Source organism: Orcinus orca, chromosome 8 (genome assembly GCF_937001465.1).
Source record: "Orcinus orca chromosome 8, mOrcOrc1.1, whole genome shotgun sequence".
NCBI classification, from domain to species: domain Eukaryota; kingdom Metazoa; phylum Chordata; class Mammalia; order Artiodactyla; family Delphinidae; genus Orcinus; species Orcinus orca.
Window position 1 is genome coordinate 94,626,161 of NC_064566.1, and position 12,308 is coordinate 94,638,468.

Sequence of the window (12,308 nt, forward strand, 5' to 3'; positions counted from 1 at the left end):
AATCTAACCAAACCCCAGAGGCAGCTGGATGGGCAGCAAGGCTGTAACTGGCTCCTTCTCCAAAGAGCCATCATCACCTGTCCCACCCCCAATGCGCTCACTTGACCCTCCCCCTCTCCCCAGGGAAATTCAGCTGTCAACAGAGCTGACAAAGCCAGAGAGCTTGACTGGAACCTGGAGATGCCTGGGACCCAGGGACCATAGGACAGTGTCACCAGCAACACCTCCCCTCAGTACACACGCCCATCTCCCTGGATTCTGGATCAATGTGGGAAATCCCATCACCCACCCTCCATGATTTTTATAGCCTCTCTAGATGTCCTGGGCCTAAGGAATATTTTTCTCTTCCCATCTAGATACTGCTTTTTCTCTTACCTCTCCCTGACACACACACCTGTGCACCCCCAGCAAATCAATTTCTGCCCTAGGAAGCCAAGAGAGGAGAGAAAGGGTCTGGTTCCCAAGTAAAAACGAACAGAAATGCCCTAAGCCCTAACTCTCGGCCCCAAGGCCTGGCTACAGGGATACGACCAGCTTCCTCTGGGGGGCAGAGATGGCTGGTTATCTTCCAAAACAGGTGTTTACTCTTGCATGGGAACTGCCCAGGGACTGACTTTCTTAGTGTCTTTCCCACTTGATCTAGGTGGTACCATGTGATATGTTGACACCCATAAAATATGAGTGAAAATGATATGCGTCACTTCGGAGCCAGAGCATTTAAGAAGTGGAAATGCTTTCTTCATCTTTTCTTTCCTCTGTCCACCGGCTGGAAGCAGCTGACAAAGTCACTAGGCTGAAAGAATCTGAGCCTCTGAAAAATCATGTGGAAAAAGCCTCCCATTGGCCAGACACCCTCACTGGACTGGTAGGTTGATGAGAAATAAACTTGGATTGGGTCAAGCCACTGAGATTGTGGGAAATTTGGGGATCTGTGACAGCAGTTGTGTTACCCCTACTGCTAAATATAGTAAGCCTGGCACCTGCCCCCCTCCCCATGCTTTGTCACGCAGACGGAGCGAGAAAATAATTGGAGGAAAGATTTCCCCTGGCGTTGACAGGGGAGATTCAACAATCTTGGGGTGTCCAAAGGCCAGGCCCATGGGGGCAGGTCTGGAGAAGTCTGTGCTCATGGCTAGAGGCATGCGTGTGTGTTGAGGGTGCTGGGAATTCATCATGGATCATAATGGGTGAGGTCAATATATTGATATTAAATGGAGGAAAAGTAAGTGCAGAGCAAGGAGGGCTAGATCTCTCAGAAGAGGCCAGTGGGACCGCCCACCCAATTCTCTTGGAAACAGTTGAGTGAGCACCGGGGCTTCTTTGTAAACATGCCTTTTGCTGAGCTGGAAAGTCAGAGGCAGAGAAAGAGGAAGGAGGGAAACAGAACAGGCACTGGCCTGCTTTTGCCCCACCCCAGCTGCTTGGTGAAGACTCGCCTACTCTATTAAGACTCGTTTCAAATCTCACCTCATCTTTGAAGCCTTCCCTGACCTCTCTAGGTGCAGCTACTGGCTGTGTTCCAAGCACGGTGTCCACACCGAATCACAGCTTCTATCACACGGGGTCACGACCATGACTTCCTGAGGACCATTGTGGCTTTTGTAGCACCTGGGCCTGGCGCAAGTTCCTGGTACAGAGCAGGCACCCATACGGTGGGTGAATGAATAAATAAATGAATGTATGATTAAATGAGCAGAACCCCAAACTGAAGAACCAAAACTAAGAACAAAAACTGAGGATGTCTGGGCACCCGGGTGGACAATCTCAGTTTTCTACCTAGGGTACCGTGAAAACATGCAGTGACACATTTTTCAGGTCACACAACATTTATTGCTGAAGACCACTGCTAGGGGTGCTGTGGATGTGAATGTTGCCGTCCCCCCAAAAGCCCCAGCTGTGATAACATGTCACCAATCCCCTCAGACCCCGCCCAGTGAATGCTAGCCAATTCCAACTGCTCTTCCAGAACAGTGTCTCCCTCGGGCAGCCGCCTGCCTGGGCTGGGCTGGGCTGATCTGCTCGGACCCTGCCGATGGGAGTCATAGCACTACCAGACAGGCCCAAAGATGGTAGGAGAATGGGATTGCGGGAGGATCGGGTGCCCCAAAGAAAAGGATGGGGAAGGTCCAGGACTTCAGCTGGTGCAGGGACTAGACGCACTGATGCCCTGCAGGAGGGGCAACTCGGATCCTTCAGAAAAGCTGCTTGGAGGGCCTGGGGACAGAGCCAGCTTTCTCTCCAAGGCAGTTTTCATGGCAACACTGTGTCTATGAGAAGCTGAAATGGAGAAAGCTGAGAAGAAATTCCAAAGTCCCAGGACAGCCCTGGGTACCAGGGATGCCCATCCACCTGGATTTTCCCAGGCTCCGGGGCCAGCAGAGAAGCAGCATCGGTTCCTTCACGCTCCTGCAGCCCTTGGATGCAGCAACAGTTGTGGTTCTCTTTGTGATGGATTTGTCCGCCAGCCCAAGTGAGGATTTGCTTCCCTGAGTATCTCAAAGGGCCCCTTGAGGGCAGGAGCCTTCTGTGGGACTGCAGAGGGGCACAGCTGCCGGGAGTCCCTCTGAGTTCCTGAGGTGATTGACGTTAGCTCTCTTGGCTCCTGGAATTTTTTTTTTTAATGTTTATTGGAGGATCGTTGATTTACAATGTTGTGTTAGTTTCAGGTGTACAGCAAAGTAATTCAGTTACACATGTACACATATCCACTCTTTTTTCTTTTAGATTCTTTTGCTCCTGGGATTTGTGGAGAATTTTTAAAAATACATCTACTTCTATTTCTTGAATATAAAAATAAAATGAAATGAAATTTGCCTCCAACAGCCTGTGACCAAACGAGGACAGCAAGCCCTGTCCTGAGTTGTCCGCGGGGACAGCCACGACACGGCCCCAGCGGGAGGGCTGAGACGGGAGAGGCCACGCAGAAGGTCAGTGGGAATATCTTCCCACTAGGGATGGTCCCAGTACTCCATGAAGCATATTACTGGCCCCTGACAGCAGTGATGGCTGGGCCACTGGAGGCGGGGGGCAGCCCATTCTGGACTAGTCTCCAAGTCAGGGTCAGAGAAGCAAGAATTCCTGATGTGACCTTCCAGGCCCTTCCCTGGGCTCCACCTCCTGCATCCATTATGGTCACCCCTGTGGGAACCTCCATGGTGTCCAAACAGTTCTCTTCAGGTGATTTCCAGCCTGGCGTTTGAGAAGAGCTGACAGCGCTCCTGGTTTCTGAAGACCTTGGGAAAGCAGTGATACACACATGTGCCCATGCACACACACATGTGTATTCACAGAGGCAGCAGACAGTGGAGGTGGCAGTAACGATGGTGTCTGGTGGCCTTTAGCCCAGATGATGGTGCCTATGGCCCGGTCACATTGGCCAGAGTCTTTACAGCAGCCAGTGCTGTGCGGTGGAGCCGGACTCAGGCTTTCTAGAAGCGCGTCTCACTCTGAGGAGAGGGAGAACAGGGTGAGGGTGGGCAGGGTGTGCTTGGAACACAGAAGGCTGAAGGTGGGGGCTCAGAGCCTAAAATTCAGCCCAGCTGTCATCGGGCACTGCCCCTCAGAGAAGAGGGGCAGCCCAGAGGAAAAGATGGGAACAGGACCTGCCCCACTGGACTTCCAGAGAAGCCTTCCCATCCCCACCTGAGCCCTACTGCCTGGGCAGAGAAGGGAAGGGCTGGCACAGCATCCCTGCCCTACAGCTAGGATGCAGGCCCAGGGAAGGTAGGAGCTGGACCGGGTCCACAGAGGTGGGGGGTAGACCTCCGTTTCCTGATGCCCAGTTTCCCGGGAGACCCACCTCCTGCCAATAAGGGGAGGCCTCCTCCTGTCAGTATGTGGGCTCACGACGCGGCCATCACTGGGCAGAGGCTGGGGCCAGTACCCAGCCTAGACCCACCACTTTCCAACCCTCTGAGCTCTGTTTTGCAGGAGGAAAAGGGGCGGAAGAAGCACAGGCAGCTGGGGTCGGCCCCACATTTGACTCCTGTCCTGTCCTGGTCATTTCCACATTCTGAACACCCCCAAAGGCGAGGGGGCAAGGGGACCTCGCCGAGACCCTGGGGAAAGGCTAGGCCCTCTTCCAGGCACCCCACCTTTAGGAGTCCCCGCCTGCTGGGTACACACACCCCGCAGGGCTCTCACCTCCATCTTGCTGTATATCCAGTGCAGGACTTCCGTCACTTTGGTGTACACGCCGGGTTTGTTTCTCTGGCCACAGCCAATGCCCCAGCTGGTGACTCCTGCCAGGTACCAGCGGCGGTCCTGCTCGCAGACCAGGGGCCCCCCGCTGTCTCCCTACAGGGGAGTGCACGCGCATCAGCAGGGTGAGAGAGGCAGTCCTTGGGCAGGAAACGGTGGGCACCTGACTCTCCCTCCGACCCCAAAACCTCAGCCTTCCTCCCTTCCCTTGGGGTCCCAGGGCCTGAGCCTCACGTGGGAGCAGCCTCACCTGGCAGGAATCTCTCCCTCCCCGCAGGTCCCCCGCACACATCATCCTCGGGGTGAGGTTGCTGTTGTAGACCAAGTAGTTGTTACACCTCTTGAAGTCGATGAGGTTGACCTGCACCTCCCGGAGGAATGGGGATGTCCTCTCTTCAGTGCAGTGGAGGAGAGAGAAGAAGGGAAGGGAGTGAGACTCCGGGCGGCTTTGTGGCCTTCCAGCTGCCCACCCCACACCCCAGACTGGCAGCCTCCTGGGCGTGGAGGGCACCATTCCCATGGTAGGCCACCCAGGATGTATGGGCACATACACCCTCACACCAGACACAACTCACTACACGTAACAGAGACACACGTACCCAGACAAACTCACAGGCCTTTCAGGCTGCCTTACATGCTGCACAATGCCTTTCTGTGTCCAAAGCAACGTCAAATAGATCATTTGTTTCTGGTAACCACGTGCTCTGAGGAGAGCAGGTGTGATGAATCCATTTACAGAAGGAGAAATTTAGGGCTGAGGAAGGACTTGCCCACGGTCACCTAGCGAGTCAGTCACAGGGCCAAGATCAAAACGAGGCTGCTCCTGGCCAGTCCCCGCTCCATCCCACGAGCAGGCCCCGACACCTGCAGCGGCCACGAGCTTGCGATGCTCACGGCGAGGCCAGCTGACTGCTGTGCCTTCCTGCCCAGTATACATAATCTTACAGACCGGACACCAGACACGGCCACCTGTGATCACGATGAAGTGAGGGAAAACCAAACCGCTTCCTAGCCTTGTTTCAGCACAGACAAAACACAAGGTAGGTCAAACCACGAAAGGACCAAACAGCCCCCTGTCCCAGCCAGGATGAGCAGCTCCTGCTTCTTCACCAACTACAGCTTTAGACTCAGTCTATTAACTCTTTCTAAATGAGATTATTAAGATATCCACTCATAGGATTATCCCTGCTTCCTACAGGCAACCAATCTAGAGAAATACTTCACTTCTTTGAACCCCCTTCAAAGTACCCGAATCCTATAAGTCCTTTCTGACACCCTCTTGTTGAGACGCCCCACGGTTCTCCCTGGTGTGAGTTCTCCCTCGGTTCAATGAGCAATGAACCCAGGTCTTTCAAAGACAGGGGTTTTCCTTGTGTTGTTGGCTGGGGCCTTGTCACGGCAACTGCTCTGATGTATACGCAGGTGTATATACACACACATTCACACCAAGGCCCATGAATCTATATATCCAAACCCTCCTCTAGGTAGACCCTCATCTCTATACCCTGACATATCACCCCCCCACACTCTACACAGACACATATGTACACACACACACACACACACACACACACTCTAGCATCTGCCTCTCACCATCTGTCTCCTTGGTCTTGCCGAAGCCTGTGACCCAGCAGGTCTCGTTGAGGTTGAAGGTCTGTCCATGCATGGGGAGGCAGGCAGGTTGCACATGTGCTGTGACAAGACCTCAAGACATCAGTGAAGGGACAAGGCTGGAGGTTTTGGTGGGGGGTGTGTGTGGAGGGACAGGAGTACCAATGTCCCAGGACCTCCTCCTTCCCCCCAGAGTGCTTCTGAATCTTTCAGGGCCTTGAACGGACCAGGCAAGAAACTCAATCACTTTATCTTGACCCTTCAGCCTTCAGAGTGCCGTCAGAGTCCCCCAGACATTCTGATTTTTCGGTGGGTGACATGTGGGCAAATGCATATGTCTTGGAAGCTCCCCTGTGCCAAGCTGGTACTGGGTGTCTGAGGGTCTCTCTCTTCAAGAGTGGCTGTCCTGGCTGAGCCTCTTCCACGCCTGTCCCTCAGAGCAAGGAGCAGTGCAGGCTAAATCCCAGGTATTACTGCCATGACGTCTCAGGAGTGTGTCCTGCCTGGTCTGGGGAGGGCACCCCTGTTTGGCCAGGGCCTGAGCCTCTCTCTCCAGGGTGAGACAACCTCTCCAAGTGGGGAGAGCACATCCCTAGAGGCACAGGCCACGAAACTGCTGCTCCCTTGCTCCCACACTCAGAATCATATAGAAGGTGTGGTTGTGCATCAGTTCATAAGCTCCCTCTGAGGACCAGTGTTCCCATGTGGACTAGAGCATCGACCAATTTGCAAGAAGAAAAGAGTTCATAGAATGTTTGCAGTGTTCACGATTGTTATGCTCACTGCAGCTTCCCGTGCCTAAAATAGTGCCTGACACATAGAAAGTGCTCATAGGAAGGAAGGAAGGAAGGGAGGGAGGGAGGGGAGGAAGGGGAAGGGGGGAGGGAGGGGGGAGGGGGGAGGGAGGAGAAAGACAGAGGGAGGGAGAATGAATGTAAAATTTTTCTCCTGTAAATTGGGAGTCGAACACATTTCTCTGCTAGAGAGTAAACAAACAAAAAATAAATGAAGGGATGCCATCAATTATTAAGCAAAAACACAAAACTTGACTTCTTAAAATAGTGTATGTCTATTTTAGAGACATGCAGTCTTAAAAACATGTAACACTATTATATATTCTACTCTTTTTATGGGGTAATTAAATTTATCAGTGAGCCTCCACAGGTTTCCTCAGCTAGTACTGTGACTTCGAAGCGCTCAGCCTACCAGACAGTTTAAGAAACTCTGCCCTGATCTCTAAACCAAAAATCAGTGCACATGGTCTGGCCACAGGACTACATAAATCTAAGCTGTGAGTGTCTCAGCCTAGAGATATTCCTCCTTCCCAGGAGAGTGGGAGGGGGTAGGAGCGGCTATCAGAGTCTAGAGAGGGACTGCTGCAGTCTGAAAAGCATAGGTAGTGCTATAATAGCTTTAATTTAGTTTTACAAATTAATTCTATTTGGAATTCCAAATAATATTCAGGGGGTTTGGGGTGATGGCAGGTAAGATCTGGACAGTTAGTCAAATGAAGTCTGGGTTTTACAAGGCTGGGAAGGCCCGTTCTGATCCTTCAGACTGCCTGCCCGCTTTTATGTGTGCACGAGGGGCAGGGCAGGGGCAGCACGGCACCCCCATCTCACCGCCCCAGGCTCCACAGACGAGGCTAGGAGGGGCAGGAGAAAGGCTGAGAGGGCTCGCCCGTGGCGGGTGGTGGGCTTGGCTTCTGCTGGGATCCGCTGGGGGCCAGATCCACCCAGCCCAGTCCTGCGTTGGGGTTGGGGTTCTCCTCCGCACACCGCTGTGATGAGCTAACCGCTGTGACTCAGGACCAACACCGCCTCCGTAATTCACGTGCCGGCAAAGGCCCGCGCACAGGCCCAGAGCACCAGAAAGGCTGGACTAAGCAGAGAGCCCTCCAAGGCTTCCAGAAGCCTCTGTAGCCTGCCAAGACGGATTAGGTGCCCGAATCTGTGCCACCACGGCTCCCTGGGGTGCCCCCGACATCACATCACTAGCTTCTAAGTGGCTGTTTGTGTGTGTCATCCGTTTTGTTCTCTTTGCAGTGAAATTGCAGAGCCGCTATGTGGGAGACACACAGTGTCTGACGCATGAACAAATGGGTGGATGAAGTAATGAAGATAAACCCTGATCTCCTGAGAACTTCAGTAGCATTTCCTTCCTGTAGCCCCATTTGCTCCTCAGCTCCACCCTCAGCTCTCACGGCAGTTAGATGTTTGGATGTATAGGTACTTTGCTCGTGTTCGCAACTTTGGCGTTGGCAATTTGCCAGCAGAGAGCAGCAAGGGAAGAGCACTGCTTAGGAGCCAGACCCAACTGGACCCAGTCTTGGAGCGGACACTCATTACTGCATGGCCTCGGGGAACTCTCTCTCTCTCAAGCTCCTCTTCTCAAATGTAAAATGAAGTTAATAATAGTACCTGCTCCACAGGATGGGTTGTGAAGAGTAAATGAAATTGTAGATGTAAAATGCCTACCACAGGGTCTGGTCTCTGTTACGTGCTCGATATACCAGTGAAACAATTCGATCTGTTTATCTTGATGAAGGCCAGTATCCAACCCCTGGCTCTGTCACCAATTTGCAATGTCAGATGTGTCACTGGGGCAAGTTTGTTTCCAACCTCTGGGCCTCAGTTCCCCTAACTGTAAGACAGAGGTGTTCCACTAAATGATCTCTAACAATCTTTGACGTCCACCATGCTGAAGCTCTGGACCCTGGGATGGGTCAGTGGCTGCTGCTAAGTGTCAAGGCTGGGCTCCAGGGCTGCTGGATGAGCAGGGTGGGGTGTGACAGGCATGGATTCACTCACCGGTCAGAGTCAGGGGCTCGGAGAGCCGCATGAGGGCGATATCATAGTCGTCCTCGTCGTCCGAGTAGTTGCTGTTGATAATGATCTGGGCAATGGAGGCTCCCTCGGGCAGCTGGTGCAGGTTGTTGGTGCCCACGTACACCTTCCAGTCCTCCAGGATCTTATTCGGGGTCCTGCTAGGGCCACAGAGAGCATGGGCCAGTTACCACATGGCAGAGCCCTCTGGCAGCTTCCACTGCACACAGGGAGCTGCGGCCAGAGCGCCACTGGAGGCAGGAGAATGGATGAAATGACCTCTGGGGGGAGCTCTCTATCTTAGCCCGGGGATCTAGGACAATCCCCTACTTCCAAACAACCGCTCTGAACTGGCGGCTCTGTACCTTACGATAGAAAACGGGAGGGGATGAGTAAGACTTCTAGGACCACTGGCCCCACTGTCTCCTCTGGACGCCACCAAGGATCAAATAAGGCGGGTGGGACACATCTCAGTGGTAGTATCCTCAGCAGAAACGGAGCTTTCGACGGGACAAAGTGACCCACTGAAGCCTCACTACTGGGGAAGCCAGTGCCCCTGAGGCCTCGTCTCCGAGCCCTTTCCTGTCCACCAGCTCAAAGGACAGGCCTGGCTGGTGACTGTCAGAAGCTGACCGCACTGCCCTTCCCACAATCCCCATCCCTCAATTCCTGGGACAGCATTCCTGATGTCTTGGGCCGCTCCCCTCTAACTTGCAGTTTCTGGCAGCAACAAGCCCCAACCCTCTTTATTTCACCCTGTTCTTTAGGGAAGGCTCACAATTCCTGCCTTCTACCTGCCTCTCTCTCTCCCTTGGAGCCACCAATCTGTACTGGCTCAGAACAAGTAATCCCAACTCACAGTCCCAGGACCAAATACCAATGGCAAACCATGGTCCTCACCACACACGAGCTGCCCAGCCCACAGGGGCCAGCCTTACCAACAAAGTCCCCCTCCACAGAGAGAAGTAGTCTGCCCTCAGCCCTTGCTGGCGTCCCCGACCCTCAGCGGTGTCGCATCATTGCCCCCTTGGGCACTTACAAGAAGAAGCAGTGGGCGGCGGTGAGAACCCACTGGGCGTCGATCAGCGTGCCCCCACAAATGTGGGTGTGGGCGTACTGCAGACTGACTTGCCAAGGCCACTTGCTCTCTGGGGCCAGCGCCCCTCCCACGATCCGCCCGGTCAGGGCCCTCAGTCCACAGCCTGGGGAGAAGTAGAAGAGATAAGCTAGTACGAACTCAGCTTTTCTCAGAGCTGCAACCATGCTCCCAGGCCCAGGGAATCTCAGGCAGCCGCATCCTGAGGGTACCACCCACTCATGGAGGCCGCTTTGCTCACTTAATCTGATGCAGCACAGCTGCTTCCTGCCAACACAGAGCTCCCACATGGTGGGTTAGCCTTCTGGGATCATCCAGTGGGTAGTTTGGTCCTAGGAAAGATCCTCTTTCCTCCCCCTCATTCATTCTTCCATTAATTCGATAAATGCTTCCTAAATACCTCATGCTTTGGGCACTGTGCCAGGCTCACAACGGTGAATTCCAGGGCTGCTGTCAGGACCTCGTGAAAGCAGACCAAGCCTAACATGACCCTGAATTGGTAAGCACTGTGAGGGGGATCGTTTCAAAACAAAGGAGAAAAGCCCTTCCCATGATGCACAGGCAGGTGGCGTCCACGTGTTTCCTCAGTGGGTCATCTTGTGCTGTTGGGGACCCTGCACCCCAAGCGAACATTTCCAAACATGTTCTGGAGTGAGTCCTCCCCCCGAAATCATGGACAGAGTTTGTTCACATGTGTGTTCTTTCTTTGAAGAAGGAGCGAGTGAAGAGCCAGCGGTGGCCTAAGGGGCTCCATCCACAGCACTGTGCCCGCCTGCTCAGGGGAGCACCCCGCCCGGCCATCATGAGAACACAGCACTCATGGACCGGTTAACAGTTTGGGCTTTGGGGTCAGACCCAAGCTCCAATACCAGCTCCTTACCTACCAGCGGTCTGACCTTAAGTAAGGCAAAATTTTCAGTCTCTTTTCAGTAAGCGGACAATAATGGCACCCGCCTCATGAGAATTAAATGTCATCACGTTTGTAAAGCCATAGGCGCAGTGCCTTGGCACCCAGTGTGCTCCGTAAATGTTGGCTCTGGATCTAGCTCCACATCTATCGATAGCAGAGCTTTAAGCTGGCCCTGACGTGCTCTCCCAGTCCTCTGCCCTCTGCCCAGAATCCAGGAGACTTGGATGGTGAGGTTGCTGGGCTAAGCAGAGTCAGGAGAAGGGGAAATGCTACCCTGAGAATGTCCATCCAGGTGCCTTACAGGGACCCTGGCCCTGAAACAGGCCTGCTGCTCCAGCCCCTCTTCCTGGCTTGGACACCCAGGGCTGGCCCTCTCCCTCATAGGGACCCCACTGCTCTGCCCCCTGACTCCCACCCCACACAGGCCACTATCCAGGAGAAAGGGCATCTTCTTACTGGGACACTGGAGAGTCACATACTGCTGGGAAGGGCATTCAGACCTGCAGCAGGAAACACAAAAGATGAGAAAAGGGCACATTAGCTGGCTCCTCCAGGAAGCCTTCCGTGATTGGTTTCTGCTAAGTCTCATCCCATCCCCTCTGCACAAGAATATGGAGTTTCTTTTCTTTTTTTCTTTTTCTTTTTTTTTGTAACATCTTTACTGGAGTATAATTGCTTTACAATGTTGTGTTAGTTTCTGCTCTATAACAAAGTGAATCAGCTATATGTATAGATATATCCCCCATTCCCTCCCTCTTGCATCTCCCTCCCACACTCCCTATCCCACCCCACTAGGTGGTCACAAAGCATCGCGCTGATCTCCCCGTGCGATGCAGCTGCTCCCCACTAGCTATCTATTTTACATTTGGTAGTATATATATGTCAATGCTACTCTCTCACTTCGTCCCAGCTTTCCCTTCCCCTTTCCCATGTCCTCAAGTCCATTCTCTATGTCTACGTCTTTATTCCTGTCCTGCCCCTAGGTTCATCAGAACCTTTTTTTTTTTTTTTAGATTCCGTATATATGTGTTAGCATATGGTATTTGTTTTTCTCTTTCTGACTTACTTCACTCTGTATGACAGACTCTAGGTCCATCGACCTCACTACAAATAACTCAATTCTGTTTCTTTTTATGGCTGAGTAATATTCCATTTATATATGTGCCAAATCTTCTTTATCCATTCATCTGTCGATGGACATTTAGGTTGCTTCCATGTCCTGGCTATTGTAAATAGTGCTGCAATGAACCTTGTGGTACATGTCTCTTTTTGAATTATGGTTTTCTCAGGGTATATGCCCAGTAATGGGATTGCTGAGTCATATGGTATTCTATTTTTAGTTTTTTAAGAAACCTCCATACTGTTCTCCATAGTGGTTGTACCAATTCACATTCCCACCAACAGTGCAAGAGGGTTCCCTTTTCTCACACCCTCTCCAGCATTTATTGTTTGTAGATTTTTTGATGATGGCCATTCTGACCAGTGTGAGGTGTTACCTCATTGTGGTTTTGACTTGCATTTCTCTACTGATTAGTGATGTTGAGCATCCTTTCATGTGTTTGTTGCCCATCTGTATATCTTCTTTGGAGAAATGCCTATTTAGGTCTTCTGCCCATTTTTGGATTGGGTTGCTTGTTTTTTTGATATTGAGCTGCATGAGCTGCTT

General features: G+C 52.4%; 1 protein-coding gene across 5 annotated transcripts in view; it reads right to left on the reverse strand.

Moving 5' to 3' along the window:
* Positions 1-1,823: 1,823 nt before the first annotated feature.
* The window catches only part of TMPRSS13 (transmembrane serine protease 13), a 30,492-nt gene continuing 20,007 nt past the window's right edge, over positions 1,824-12,308 (reverse strand). For 4 of the 5 annotated variants that reach the window (XM_049714347.1, XM_049714346.1, XM_049714349.1 and 1 more), the window contains 7 exons: positions 11,099-11,142; positions 9,676-9,838; positions 8,622-8,797; positions 5,794-5,892; positions 4,451-4,593; positions 4,144-4,296; positions 1,824-3,446 (listed from right to left, as the gene is read on the reverse strand). In XM_049714347.1, the coding sequence (XP_049570304.1) occupies positions 3,429-3,446; positions 4,144-4,296; positions 4,451-4,593; positions 5,794-5,892; positions 8,622-8,797; positions 9,676-9,838; positions 11,099-11,142 (796 nt within the window). In that variant the 3' untranslated portion in view covers positions 1,824-3,428. The remainder of the gene's footprint in view (positions 3,447-4,143; positions 4,297-4,450; positions 4,594-5,793; positions 5,893-8,621; positions 8,798-9,675; positions 9,839-11,098; positions 11,143-12,308) is intronic. The other variant, XM_033434515.2, reaches the window with a different exon arrangement.